Source organism: Symphodus melops (assembly GCF_947650265.1).
Source record: "Symphodus melops genome assembly, chromosome: 5".
Classification (NCBI taxonomy): Eukaryota; Metazoa; Chordata; class Actinopteri; order Labriformes; family Labridae; genus Symphodus; species Symphodus melops.
The window spans coordinates 26,118,928-26,134,081 of NC_136695.1; the positions used below are offsets into that span (position 1 = coordinate 26,118,928).

At 43.6% G+C, this 15,154-nt stretch overlaps 1 protein-coding gene across 2 annotated transcripts; it reads right to left on the minus strand.

Annotated features, from left to right (window-relative positions):
- Positions 1 to 391: 391 nt before the first annotated feature.
- Positions 392 to 14,751, minus strand: usf2l (upstream transcription factor 2, c-fos interacting-like). 2 transcript variants are annotated; one of them, XM_079343901.1, is made up of 11 exons: positions 14,035 to 14,751; positions 13,531 to 13,571; positions 13,201 to 13,307; positions 11,926 to 12,045; positions 11,093 to 11,246; positions 8,163 to 8,250; positions 5,868 to 5,906; positions 4,004 to 4,062; positions 3,559 to 3,653; positions 3,348 to 3,476; positions 392 to 2,459 (listed from the first exon to the last, which is right to left on the minus strand). In XM_079343901.1, the coding sequence occupies exons 1-11, from the start codon at positions 14,067 to 14,069 to the stop codon at positions 2,364 to 2,366; spliced, it is 963 nt and encodes a 320-aa protein (XP_079200027.1). In that variant the 5' UTR covers positions 14,070 to 14,751; the 3' UTR covers positions 392 to 2,363. The 2 variants fall into 2 exon arrangements, with proteins under 2 accessions (XP_079200027.1, XP_079200028.1); XM_079343902.1 differs by lacking the exon at positions 5,868 to 5,906.
- Between the last annotated feature and the right edge of the window lie 403 nt (positions 14,752 to 15,154).

The following is a 15,154-nucleotide window of genomic DNA, read 5'->3' on the forward strand; positions in this document are numbered from 1 at the left end:
GCGTTTCAGAATATGCTGCATGTCTTTTTAAATGTGTTTTCGTTTTATCAGTTGTCAAGTGTTTGACCCCAACCAGCCACAGTGCAAACAGGGCATTAGGAGTATTTCCCTTCATTACATCACAAAGGGCAGTAACCCAGCCACAACCACCCCATAATAGTCTTTCCCAACCTCTTACGTTACTGAAAACATGAACCCTGCTGAGGCTAAAATGTTGCATTGACAAAACACCAGAATTCAGCACTTAGTGTATGAGCTAAAATGTAAAAGGAGGCTTATGAGCCATATTTCACTCAAATCCATCTCAGCTAAGAAAACATCCTGCAGGGTTTTTTTTTTTATGTCTAAGGTGTAAAGAAGCACACTGAGCCACAGACAGAGTCCATAAAGGTTATTAGCAAGTGAAAGTTTTATTTTCCACCTTTTTTTTTTTTTACTTAGAAAAGATGTCTTATAATCTAACCTGAGAACATTGCAGCTGCTACAGAGAGAAAAGGACTTTTTTTCTTCCTTTTGCCATTTTAAAAAAGAAACGAAAGAAGAAAAAAAAAGAAAAAGAATTAGCCACAAGTGACCTTTCATTTTCGAACATCCATCTTCCGAAGCATTATTCATGCCTTCACATTCACATTTCTCTGCTCTGCTCTCGCTGAGGTGTTAAAAAATTACTCCTGAAAAACATCTATCATTCAACTTTGGCTAGGAGCCTCGTCTGATGGATCAGACACTTCAACTTTTCCTAACAGGTTTGAGTCTAGCAGTCGTAGCAGAGCAGCATTTCTAAAGCACAAGCTGTTAACTTGCACTGTCTGAGATATTCAAATGAGATCGAAATTTTGCCAGGGGTCTGAGAGTTGGTTTTGCTTTGCTGGATCCTGAGCTGTTGACACAGAGAGAAGAAATGGTGCTGCCATAAGTGGCTCCGAATCTTGTGATCTCTCTCATCTAATTTCACTCACATCGCCCAGAGCGGAACAAAAACACATCATGTATATTCATTCACAAAATCATCAACAATATTAATATTGGCGTTGACTGTTTGTACAACCAATTACAGTTTATTTATTGCTCGCCTGAGTGGGCGGAGAAGTATGCGACTTTTTTTTCCTGCTTTCAAACTATTTCCTTTCGTACCCGAAGAGCGAGTCACGCTCGACTTCGAAGTGCGACACAGAATTTGTTTGTACTCCTTTTCCACAGCGAGCAGAGCCTCTTTGAGTAACACTCTCCAGGGTGCCCCCCCCCCCCCCCCCCCCTCCCCTGTGCGTTGATCTCTATTTGAAGTGTCGCAATACTAAAATAGAGCAAACAGCTTGAAATGGAACATGTGGTGATTGTTCATATATGTACGGCGACGCCGGTAAATCACACGTGAACTAACGATGCAGGAAGTTTCCCCTCGAGCGTGCGGGGTTATCAATTATCTGCACGCTCCAAACTTTCACTTTTTAAACTGTGATGTCACTACATGTAAAGAGCTGGATCTTTTATATGTCATGCTGTTGACTTTGAGCAATTTTCTGATGAATCAAATGCCCAACAATTCAAGTACACCACTCTATTTTCTTCATGTCAAGCTTAAGGATTGCACACATCATTATTATAACAGAAGGCCTGCATGAAGTTAATGAGTTATTGATTGTTTGCTCCCAGAGATAATCTGCTCTAATACTCTGTAACATCTGTATTAGAACATGAGACGTCATATTTACATTAATCAGCCCGGAGCCGTGGTTTGTTTATCTTCTGGTCCAGGTGCGTGTGTCACGTTATTTCTGTCTGCAGAATCGTTACGTTTTGCATACTTTTTGAAGATTTCTCACTTAAAAAATTCAACCTGCTTCTCTTGAGTGCATGAGCTGCAATGTAACGGGTCTCCATCAAGGCTTCTGTCAGCAAGCGGACTAATAAATTAAAGCACCTAAAAACAACATAATAGAGAAACATCATAAACGGAATAAAAGCAAAAACTAAGTCAAAATCAAAAACTCGGGAGGGAAAGACGGCAGACGGGGACCAAATGAAACGACAAACGTCATAGTCCATGAGTGAGGCTACATAAATACAAAACACAGTTCAAGCAGAGGCTCTTTTTTTTCGTAGCTTGTGCTAGTGGGTCGGTGCTCCGATGGAGGTGAGTCGGCATATTTTCTTGGAGCATATTTCGGCGGAAGGTGGTAATCTCAAAAGGATTGGAACAGTCAAGTGCAGCCACGTCGGGCCAGTTAAGGAGTTGTGACCTGGGAACTCAGGGAAGGATGCGTTCCCTACAAACAAAGTCTGTGTCCTTCTTTCTCCCATCATCTCATCTCTATCTCCAAGTGGCTTTGCCCCTCCCTCTTCTTCTTCTGGTTGTCTCTGCTTCACTGCGGCGGCGGCGGCGTCTCTCCAACCATCTCGATGCCGTGCTGCTGCAGCTGCGCTCGCAGCAGGGCGTTCTCGTTCTTCAGCTCTTCGATCTGAAAGAACAAAGAGCAAAAGAAAAAGGAAAAAAAATAAAAAATCTTATCATCAACAACTTCATCCCTGTGACAACTTAATATAGCTCCGAGTTTACAGACCAAACTTTGTTTTTTTTTCCCCCCGTTTGAAGATTCAGAGTGCTGGCTGTGTGTGTAATGTACACACAGAGCTAGTCAATCCCTGGGATTAAAGAGTGCTATGTGCAGCCCTTTTCAAAGACAGCCCTGTCCACAACCAACTGGATTATCAAATCTTGAGGTGTGTCATCTCTGCTACTTTCCCCCCGTGTGTACTCCCAATTCCCTGCCTCCCCACTGAGGGGCCGGGGAGGACAGGATACTGAGCTTTGAACATCCGAATGGGAATATACTGCTGAATGCCTTGCAGGCCTGGGATTGAATGGGGAGATGTGGCAGCTTCAGAGCTGTAAGATTTCACAATACGAGTGCATTAGCATGCAGTTAGCTCTCACATAACCCCTGTGTATTTAACTCCCACAGTTTCTCAAAGCGCTGCGTTCAGGTAACACTTCCCATTATATTAGCGCAAACTCTTTGATCCTCTTTGTCAGGCTGGGATGATCAGCTATAGAGGCTGACGTGTCGGGGGGGTTGTTTTGGAGAAAAGAAGATGCATGTGGGGCAGAGTGCACGTCATGCTTCGGAGAACTTCGGTTTAAAAGGAAAAAAAAACTCCAAAGAAAACTATTCAACGCGGCGACAATCTTTAGAGACCCACATGGAGCAAAGTATGAGTATGCAAACGATGTGACTTCACACCTCAAAGGAGAGTTTTGACATTCTCATTCAGAGACCTTCTTTGCACATTACTCAAGTCCTTGAGACTTCACGCTTTACGCCGACGTTTGAATATGACATTCACACCTGCTGCCTGCACAGCTCGTTGTCCACTTGTATCCTCTCCACTTCCTTCAGACTCTCCTGCAGCCGCTGGTTGCTTTGCCTCAGCTCACGGATGTAGTCACAAGCTTTGGACAGGATGCCTCCTTTGCTCTACGAAGAGGGGAAAAAAGGGGCGAGTTAAACAGTGACCTTTTTTTTTTTTTTTTTTTTAAACTGTATTGAAACATCTTACGGCTCCGGTCTTGGTGCTGTCTATATTGCAGTCTGGGATGATCTTGGAAAGCGTGACAATCCAGTTGTTGATTTTGTCTCTTCGCCTCCTTTCAACTGAAAGGGTTAAAAAAACAAAAACAAAAAACAAAGAGTGTTTATAATACAAGCAGCATTTCCTTATTGATATTTTTTGACTGATGGCTCCATGTTTATTTGGTCTGAAGAATCAGGTTTCAGAGTTGGTGTGGTGTCAGTGGACGCACTCTAGGTACCAAACACTGCTCTACTTTGATGGCTCAACAGCAGCCTCTAGTGGCCAGTCTGTAAACAAACAGCACGCGCTCTCATATAAAACATGTTGAAATGGCTTTAGTGTTTTTTACTTCAAATCGCTGCATTTTGGCATCAAACTGCGTTGTGTTGCGTCATGAAATCAAAAGTCACAATCACAGCTAATTACCCACCTTCATTATGCTGCGCTCTCCTCCTTTCATCTCTTGGCGTTCGCGGCCCATCCATTTTCCTGCAGACAAGACAGGAAATAAAAAACGCTTTTCATACCAACACAATATCTCACATCTCTGACCCTCCTTCAATCAGACACGGATCCAAAACCAGCAAATTCCCCTAATCCTGGAGCCATCACAAACTATTCATCACTTTTATCTTCCAGGCTTTTATAGGCACTCGCCATTACCACAGAGGATTTTTTTTTTCTTCTTTTTTTTTTTATGAGCCTCTAAAGTCGTGATGTGCCTTTTGGTGGAAACACCGAGCAGACGCTCACTGGCCTGAAGCTTGGCGCCCTCGACTGGAATTCAGAGACCTGTCTAATCTTTTTTTAATTCTTGTTGGCCGTCCTCTTCTCAGGTGCGGCCCTCAGGGAACTCTTTGCTTTATTATGCTGTAAAAACGACGACACTGTAGAATCCACAGATGCTGTCTGGAGGAGTCTGGACGCACGGCTAATGACACAACTGTCTCTTGTCTCCGTGTCTCCCCTTAGGTATTCTGTTAATTAAGTCCCTGAGACGTGACAGGGAGACTTATCCAACCACCCACCCCGGCATCAACGGGCCAATAACACACCAGCACCTAATTATTATGAAGCTGGCCCGCTCAATATCTCAACCATGTTTCAGTGCCACTAATGGAAAAGATAATTAATACTTCACTCAAACTATTCAAAATGGAGGAATAAACCCTGAACAAATGTCTCACTCCCTGCGCACTTCGACAACAAGAAATCACCCTGTAAGGTCATTCTTGTTGCTCGTCTGTCCCCTCTTTTTTCCCCTCACACAACTTCATCCTACGACAGTCAATTTGTGACCCATCAACACAACTCAGCCTGTGATATCTCTTCTTGAGATAGTCAGCCATGCCAAACTGCAGTCTCACTTGTATCTCAACACATCTTAATGGGATTTCAGCTTCATAATGGATTCAGCCGAACAGTACTCTTAGGCAGAGAGAGAGAGAGAGAGAGAGAGAGAGAGTGGGGATGGCTGTGTGAATAACTAAATGTACAGGCCTGAAGGAATGTCCACACTACTTGGAAAGGCACGGCACACCTCATCCGAGTCGTCCCCTGACTTTCTATTGGCGGAGGAATCTAGAAAATTAACAGGACGCAACAATCCTCTCTTTAAATGTGTTTTATCTTTGCATGGAGGAAAGAAACGGACAAAGTGTTCTTCTCCCTCCCTCTACACCGGACTTCAGTGCTGCACCAAAAGCCGGCCTGCACAGAGCCTCACCTGGATGTATATTCATCCACAAGCTCTTTCTGTGGATTGATTAAAGAAAGAGGAGGACGAGTGTCCATTACTCACTCGTGTGCAAACACTTGTCTCAAGTTGTCTTCAAACTGACTCACTCAAAAGTGATCGAGGCGAAGTGAGCACAAAGCTGAGACAAACTCGACCGAGGACACTCGGAAAGTTTACACTCAAGTAAAAGTGTCGAGCGAGCCGTTCCTTTCCAGTCGGGAGAACGACGACCTCATTTCTGTGTCCTAATGGAGAAATGCACGACTACCTACAATGGATCAGGGTCAGCACTGAAGAGACGCTACATCTGTGTCTCACACATCAAGAGCGAGGAGAATCACCAGGGACTCATGGGAGGAGGAGGAGGAGGAGGAGGGAGGAGGGGGGAGAGAGAGAGAGAGAGAGAGAGAGAGAGAGAGAGAGAGACAGAGAGAGTGGGGGAGAGAGGGGGGGTGTGCTTCTTCGCTCTTTTTGTGATCTCATTTGATTAGTTCATTTGCTGTGAAAATGTGAGTGTGTGTGTGTGTGTGGGACAAAACGTGGAAACTTTCCTCACCAGTTTAAACCTTCCTGCTGCAGCAGCTCGTTTTCATCTCTGCGAACGGCAGATAGGGTGGCAAGTTTTCATTCATATCACTCACAAGTCAACACTGTTCATTAGCTTACACAACTTAAAGAGAAGTCTCAGGCTCCAGTTAAACATCGTGAATTATTCATGTCAGAGAGAAGAAACAGAAACAAACATATTGCAGATAGACATTCTGAGAGATGAAAGGAGAAAAGGAAAAAAGAAAAAAAAGTCACTTTGTATTTCAACACATGGTAATGCAGATGTACTCTTCAACAAAGCTCGTCCTTTATCCTCGACTGGCGAGCGCTCGCTTGATGTGCTGTGAATGTAAAGCGACATCAAAAAAAACAAAAAAAAACGGGCAGAGCTGCAGCGGAAGTTTGATGCAAACTCAGAACTTCTCTAAAGCGCTGCTGCCCACGTCGAAGGACTTTCAAATCTTTCACCAAGTTCTTGAAAAGCACTGTCAACATCCTCGTCGTCGCTCGCTGTATTTGGACCGAAGCAGACACTCGATGAAGATCAAAGACGGAGCGTAATTACACGCGTCGGTCTCCTGGTTGTGTTCTCGTCATATGAATACGAACGGGAGCTCGTATTCTGCCTTCAACAACCTGTGCTACTGAGTTGTGACTCCGTTAACCACACGACGAAGCAGTCAGCTCCACGAGTGAAAGGTTAAGTGCAGCTCTGCTGGGAAATAAAGGAGCACTTCACGGAGGTCAGTGCAAACTCAATTGAATTAATGGGTCATGTGTGTTCGTTTTGGGCGACCTAACAGGCAAATGGCTGTGCTTGTCTTTTGCCAAACAAGGAAGAAAAAAAAACAGAGTGAGCACGACCTTAAAGAAAAAGCATCTGTAAGCATAAAGACGTGAGCGCTGGGGCTCTAAATGAGCTTAGCATCCAAAACAAAGCCGGCTGGAATTCCTTTTTTCTGATTAAATATTTGTGCTGAACCAGAGCCGGACTGCTATCACGACTTTAAAAGAGTCGACTCAGTTGGTCTTTGCTCAGGTTAACCCGCTGATTATCTTAATAACCTCAATCACCAGCATGTGGCTAACAGCTGGAGAGAGAGAGAGTCTGAGACGGATCCCTTTTTGGGCGGTGATTAGAAGGAGGCCTGCTGGGAGTTTTAGAGGTGAGTAACTTCAGATTTTCGGAGAAGGAGAAAAACCCTGTGGTATGAAAACAATAATGCTTCGCAGCAAACTGAGGAGAAGGATGACGAAGAGTCCCCGGACAGACAAAAGGTCACATTTAAGATAACTGATGTTCAGTAAAGTCAGCCTCTCGATAGATTAGAATAAGGATGATGACAAAGGTTCAAATGGACAAAAGTCTCTGTGACATCTACAGGGAAAAATCTAAAAGCTGGTAAATCTGGTTTGGCTCTAATTCAAAGGTGCGATGACACACGTTTTTAAAACTAAACTTATTTTATGACTGAAAGTTTGAAAAAACACGAATCAGGTCCTTGGTTTTTTTTTTAATCTAAAGCTTCCTCAGGGAAAATAGAGAGAGCAGCGGTGATTCATGGGAATTCACAGGTCGGATTAACTCAATTATGATTAATATTAAAATGTGTCTCAATTCGGGGACAACTGAACAGACCGACTGGAATTCTTAAACACATTGGCAACGTTTGAATGAATTTGTCTGCTTGGTTTTTAAAACAACAACAACACAGTTCTGCTTGCCTGACTTGTGTTTTTGTTGCTGTGTTATGGAAGCGGGTCTTTATATTTTTGGGTTTTAAACAGTATCAAATCAAGGTGTCGTGACGGCTGGAATACTGCTAAAGATCGACTCCCTGCCCTTTCCTGACAGTCGTGACTCTTCCCCGGCCTCCACCTCCATTAGCATTTAGATTCAGGCGAATTTGAATTCTTTGTTCCCTGCACAGTTGTTGATGTTCATATTTGTTGATGTTCATGTAAATGTTGTGCGTTTGCCAGGTCGGGTTCTTAAACTGAGTGAAGTCTTTGACTCCGCTCTGTGTTACTAATAAAGAGGACAAGCCTTGATGAAACCGGCCTGATTAAAATGACTCTGAATTAATTAACGGATGTGAATGGCTTTGGACGCTGGACATTAAGAGGGCCACTTCAGACTCGGCTAAATTAACCTTTCAAACTTTAAGGAATTTGCAACTTGTCTTCTAAAATAGTCCATTATAAGAGGCATTCACATGAAGAAGAAGAAGAAGAAGTGTGGCGTTCTGCTGAACTGAGCAGCAGGGACTTAGTTTCTCAGACTGACAGATCTGATACTCACGCAGAGTAGGACTGTGTGCGAGGGGCGAGGGTCCGCTGTGTGCCTGTCTGAAGGACGTCCGGGGGGGTCATCATCACATAAAACTGACCTGCAGAAGACATGGAGGTTGTCTGTTAGCATTCAAGCTAAAAAAAAACAATGAAGCAGGGCAACAAATCATGAAAGAGCAGCTCTGAAATATCTGACAAGAGGAGGAGTGTATTAAAAAAAACAACCTTTTCAAAACCTCAAATTCACATGAGCACAGACAAAACACAGTGTTTGCACTGCAGGGAGCCAACACATGTACAACAGAAAAACCTAACAACACTCCCTCTCCAAGCTCCGGAGACATCCACCACAAAACCTGACGTGTACCGTCGAGTCTTCAGAGAACTGAGTCGACTGGAAGGCGAAGCTGGGACTGCTTCTTTCAGTGCTGCGAGGCCTGTGAAATTAAAACATCCTGTTCCCGCGGGCTCGAAGACGGCCAACCTTTCCACAGCGCACGCAAACAATTCACCCACGCATTTCTAAACAGAATGAAAGGCCCTAAAAATGAAGCTCTCTGCCACACGAGTAACGCTGAAGTTTACATGCACATCCTTCATAGAGGTCCGTCGCAGTAATGGGCCTCATTAGTTTCAGTTCCTCAAAAAAGATCATTTATCTTCCTTGTTCTGAGTAGCAACAATATGATTAAATGCATCGTCCCAAAATCTCAGTGAGAGAGTCATTAGGATCATTTTTTGTTTATCGCCTTCAAAAACAAACTCGTAATGAGGGCTTCCCGTCGCTAATCTGCAGCTTTTCTTGCTTTTTGCTTTTCAATTTCTCACAACACTTTAAACTGACACCGAGTTTACTTAGTTGCAAATCGACAGCGGATATGAAATCCTACATGTTTGGATTCAGCCATTCGATCCTATTGGAGTCTTCTTTAATTGAGTTGCTTCTGTCTGTAAACTCAAACTGGGGAAAAATCCTCTTTAAAAACAATCCAAACAAACACACATCTTTGCACATGGACGACACTCAGCAGCAGTGCTGGATCCAGTCCTGCCAGAGCCCAGTGCATCCACTATCCTTCACTTCATAGGAGATGACAGCTTGTAAAGCACTCTCCACCTACAGACTGGTGTGTCATGGCTGCTTAAACTGCCCCGGGCTCACAGAGGAGGGAGGGAGAGAGAGAGAGACAGCAGCTCTCTTCCTCCTCCTCCAGGGGCCTGACTTCAGCTGTGACCCACACTAAAGAAACCTCATGGTCCTCTTCTCTTTCTGTGGCATCAACAGGCATCCACTCAAAACACCCCGAAGAAAAACAACCCAAAAAAAAAGAGCCAAAAAAGAAAAGAAAAACACAACAAGAGCAAAAAAAACAAACACACACACAACGCTTTTTCTGTGGTTTTCTACTCAAACATTTTATGACGGAGGTGTGTCAAATGACATTCATTGTCCTTAAGGATGTCTGACTCGTGTGTGTCATGTGATGTGATGGGAGAATAACACACAATGCTCAGTGAGACAGAGAAAGGGACAGGCAGGGCGTGAGTGTGTTCTTAGTGTGGCGAGCTAGTCGTTAGTAATGAACGCTGTACATTAAATAAATGCACAAGTGGAGCTTTAAAAAAACAACAACAAAAAAACCCCTTCCTCACTGAAGGTAGAGCATCGCCTCGTATGAACTGCCATGATGCCTGCTCATGGTGACGGTCAGCAGGGTAATGTGATAATGAGTGCGCACCTGAGGAGCAGGGCAGACGGTATAAGGCGGTGAAATGCTGTAGAGCCTTGTGCACGAGGAAATGTGTGTTTGGTGTTACAGCCTCAAACACTGAAGAAACATCGTTAATAGCCGTTGTGTTTTGTAGCCAGCGATGCGGAGATACGATCTAATCCAGATACGACTCGACTCACTGACAAACTCTCCAAAAGGCAGCTATTCTGATATCTGACTAGAAGAATGTATCATAATGACATGATCTGCGGGAGCTGACAGGACAAATGTGGAATATTTCAAACACAGCAACCTTCATTTCCGTCTTTCTTTATAGAATTGCTTCTTTAAATATTATTACATATTTTTCGTGCAGGCACTTTGCCTAAAAACGTTCCCTGAATTTGCAGGTTCTGGTATCCATCCGTCAGCCCAGGACTCATACAGTGTGCATACAGACGTATGGCTGCAAGCACCTTTCATTAAAAAGGAACATGTATTAAAAAAAAATCAGATTACTTCAGTCTGGATGATAAAAAAAACAAGTCTAGCACCAGCAGCACTATCCACAGTGCAGGCAGCCACTCAGACCGATGCTGCTCGTGTGTGCCAGAGACACTTCCTTCTCTCTGGATCAACCAGTCTCTGACCTCAACAGGCCCCACGAGTCTTCTCTGGATCGCCACCAGGAACCCACAAGGACCGTTAGCGCGGGGACACGCGGCCATCAAAGAGGAAGAGACGGCGAGTGGGAGGACATGTGACAGGAAGCAAATGATGTAAATATGATCAGCATGACTGATTTCATTTTGGCAGCCGACTTGTGATTTCCAAACCGAATATTTAACCACTAAATATGAACAGAAGGAGCAGCATGCTAAAAAAGTTGGACTTGTACAACATCTTTCATTAAAAATGAAGCAGTGAAGGTATTGTGCAGAATAAGAATGTCCTAGAATACATTTTTCAAAAGTGTAGAGGCACTGCTGGGAGAAACTCTAAGTGCACCTGTATCACAAAACATATTTCCAGAGTCCAGCAGAGGAACAGCATTTATAAAACCCAGTCCTTCATATGATCCGACTTCCTTTTGCACATCAGTCCACGCTGCAGGGATCATGGTTCATTCAGCTGCTGAGGGATTTGGTCCTGTCATTAGAGAGCTCTGCACACACTCCTGTTTGTCATTGATAATAACACCTAAATGAGCCGCGCAGCGCTGACTCACCCCCTGCCTGCGTGAGTGTGGGGTCCGCGGCGGCCTGCACAGACACAGTCCCGTCGCTCACCGCGGTCGCGGGGAAGTAAGCGAAGCGGGTCTCCCCTCCCACCGCCTCTCCCGCTGGGCTCCCTCCATTACTGAAGGGGTTTTGGATCACCGCCTGTGACAGATAAGAGACAGAAAGAGGGACAGAGGAAAGGCTTGAACAGGAAGCGATGGAGCAGTCACAGCAGGTAAACGCACGCCTCAGTCTCTGTCAGACTCAATACTGGTGACCCCCCGTCATGGACCCCCAAGCAAGACAAAGTGCAGTTTGACAATCATTGATAAAAGGGTGGGATATAAGGGAGCAGCAGTGATCATGTTGGTGAAGATAACATCGAGGTCCGTCCTTCAGTGTTCTGTACATGAAAACTAATTTGGTTGTTCTTCTTGAGGAAAAAAAAATTCTAAATTTGAATAAGAACATTATTTATTTATTGGTACACTAAAGCAAAACTGCAGCTGTATTTATTTTTTTCTCTGTGACGAGCAGACGTCCAGCTCGGACACATCCGTCACTCTTTATGCTGCTTTGCAAGTTTGGTATCTCAGAACAACTGGCAGCTGCGACGACAACGAGAGAACTCTGAGTCAGTCAAATGCATGTCGTTGTTTTTCGGACCGCATTAGAGTTCTGTGGCATCAGCTGTCGAAACCAAGCTGCGTCTACAGACACAGAAGTCGGAAGTAAAGTGGGCTCATTGCTAATTGCAGATTTGATTCTGAAGACTTTACGGATAAAACATTATCCAGGGGTCCATGAAAAGCAGTGTTAAACCAGACGGAGATTTCGGTACCTGAGCCACGGCCTGAGGCGCCCCGGTGAAGGCGGCTGTCGAGACGACACTCACTGCTCCTCCTCCATCATCTCTTGCTTCCAGCTGCTGGTCAGTCACCTGAACAACACGATACGTCACCTGCAAGGTGAAAGAGAGAAACGAGGGTGAAAGACAGAAGGCAGGTTTTTTGTTTTTTAGTGAAATGTAAAGACACGATGACAAGTTTAACTTAAACTCAACATAACCTTACCTGACTTGTAGATTTGTTTATCATATCTATTGCTTCAGTCCAGCGAGCCTCTCGTTTTTGGAGAAGTAGTCCTAATCTCAGTGGCGTACTGATCTCACTCGAGACACATTCGGAGGCGTAAGCATATCCTCCTGGCTGTTACACCCTCGTCTCTCAGAATGTGCTTCATTCAATTTTAAAAACAAGTCGAGAAAACTGAGCCTGTTTGTTCCAAGAATCAGCATTTGTATCCCTCTATCATGTGACTCTCCTCCTGACTGACATGTGACAGCAGCCCCATGCCAATCCAAGACCAGACTGTGATCACATGATCACTCACGCTAGTCTTGTTTACAGCCAAATGAGCCACATGGATCACTGGCTTCATTCCCTCCAGTGTAAATCATCCGCATACGGAGAAACCAACTTCAACAACTTCTTTCCAATTCATTGATTTGCTTCCCCGTCCCATTGTCTATCGCTGACCCCCGGATCTTAAACTGAATTAACTCGATTAGTGGATGGCGAGGAGACATGTTTGACAAAGGTCACCATTCAATCATGGGACTAGAAAAAGAAAAACACACATTCATACCTTCAGGCAATTAAGAGCCTGCTATCCTCCTGACTCGTCTTCGGAAAAAAGGGAGGGAACCAAAACGGCCGGTCAAAAACAACAATGATAACTCTGCCAGAAACTGTACATTTACTGCCGACAGATTATCTATGAGATTGATGTCTTACTACAGAGTGACAGCTTCAACAAGCAAGAACGCCTGTCGTGCATTTGTTCAGTATGACATTTGAAGTACATGTGGCTTTTTTGTGTTTTCTGTGGTAATGATGATGCATGATGATGATGACATAATAATGATATTGTTATATCTGTTGTGTATGGTTGTACTCGTCCTTACACTTCAATGATTTCTGACTGCTTACTTCTTTTCACAGGCTGAAAAGTGAACTATCCATGCACCAGTCCGGCCCTTAAACCACATTCAATATGACACAAGGGAAAAAAACTTGAGAAGGAACTACCACATTTCAGTCCCTTGGTTACATACCTGACCTCCCTCAGTGCGGAACTGATACTGGATGTTGTGGTCTCCAAACGCAGCAGCCTGCTGCACGCTTGCTATGGTGACAGCTGTGTGCTCCTCTCCTGATCCGTCTGAGAGGTGGGGGAAAAAGAGGTCAGATAACAAAGTTGGGACTATTAAAATAACAATCCTTTCTTTGTTTTTAAACAGTAAGGAGAATCTAAGATGTTCTGCTGCAGACAATAAATACAAGCATATGTTGCATTATTGCAGTTTATTTTTTATTTTTGATGTTTGGCTACACATCTCTGTTGTGAAGTTGGGATATGCACTAATGGTGTAATACGTTATTACCTTCAGATGTCTGGACAACTTCTTCTCCTGACTTTTCTTGGCTGGAAACCAAACACACACACGACAAATAAAAACAAAGTACGCACAAGCCTCGTTTGGATAAACTTAATAAAATGAATGACTATTAAACTGGCGGAAAACTTACACAAGTAGCCAGTATTGACAATATCAAACACAAACATTGCTAGTGTCCTCGGATTACTTACAGTTGCTGACAACACAGAACTGTTGTTTTTAAAAGCTAGCTTTAGCTAACTTAGCTATCATACGCTTTTTATTATAATGTTTGAAACAACTGGACATTGTTATTGTGGCGTTTATACGCCCAAATATGTAGGTGTGAAGTCGCCCACTTCTCTTACCATCTTAAACCCTGTGTGTATATGTTTTAACATGTTTCTTTTTTTAGGGGGGGTCAGGCCTTGTTAAGCGTCATAAACTAGCTGTGTGTGTTAGCATGTTGTTGCTAGCTGGTCTCGATTAGCCGTTTACAGCCTTGTTTACCTTGCGTTGTCCAGACTCTGTTCGAGCATATCCATCAGTGTGAGGATAAAAAAAAGTGATATTCGGTGTCACAGACGGAGATGGAAGTTGCTGATCACGGGAACAAACACCCGGGTCATGTGAGAGAGAGACAGCCCAGGACACGTGAGGTGCGGCTCGGTGTCGGAGTTAAGATGGATGCCGAGGTGAGTCAACGCGCGCGCGCCCGGGCTGGAGGATTTTCAGCTCAGTGGAGTGGAGAGACCACCTGGGTCATCGGGACCAGACCACACCGACTATCTTTTATCCCCCCCTGTCTCTGAGACGACAGAACCGAGGGACATTACAAGCTGCAAATGACACAACATCTGAGGAGAACGGATCATTAAAATGTAAACACTGAATTATCCATTATGTATCCTCTGGGTTACATCTGTGTTCAGTGTCTTTATAAAATGTGGCTTAATGGTCAGATAAGTATAATATAAAACATTATTGTTATTTGTCCCCAGAGACAGAAGACTTGAGGCGCCATGTAAAATGCAATTTCTCTTGCGTCCCTTTTTCAAACCTTATTAGGTTGCAGTTTTTTGTTTTTGTTTTTTGGGAGGGTCATAATCTTCTTTTTGTTGATGTTTTTGTTTGTTTACATAACTTTGAATCACTTGATAATGGTATTTTGAAATGCTATTAAGTTTATTGTTCATTCCGCAGTTATCTCTCCCATATGGAAGCCCATTTTCCAGTAAAAAAATAAAAATGTAAACTTAGCTTTTTTGAGATTTTTTACATTAATGCATTAAATGTACACTTTTGTATGTACACTCACTCATTTAATTGGAAGGTACCCCACTCTGAGTGGACCCCAACCTAAATTGATAGGAAAACAAGTCCGACGAAAATAGGATTTATTGTAGAAAGGATGGCATCAGTTTTTAACACTTGTTTCCATTTACTGAGGGGCATGTTGGCTGGCCTTTTGTTAAATTAATGTTTTTATTATATTGTGTTGAGGCTTTAGATGTTCTATCATTGTAATGTTAACAATGAAATTGTCATTTTGAAGTGGCCATGTAGGAGATGAAGAACATGGCTTCTTGTTCCTTGAGCTCTATCATGTAACAAATCATGTATCAAATAA

Bases quoted from the DNA above. Each gene is read 5' to 3' on its own strand.
- usf2l (XM_079343901.1), bottom strand. From the start codon at position 14,069: ATGGATATGCTCGAACAGAGTCTGGACAACGCAAG. The intron at 5,907-8,162 runs GTGAGTATCAGA...TGCCGTTCGCAG, and splicing joins CGCACACAGTCCTACTCTGC to AGATGAAAACGAGCTGCTGC. The intron at 3,477-3,558 runs GTAAGATGTTTC...CCCTCTTCGTAG, and splicing joins ACAGCACCAAGACCGGAGCC to AGCAAAGGAGGCATCCTGTC.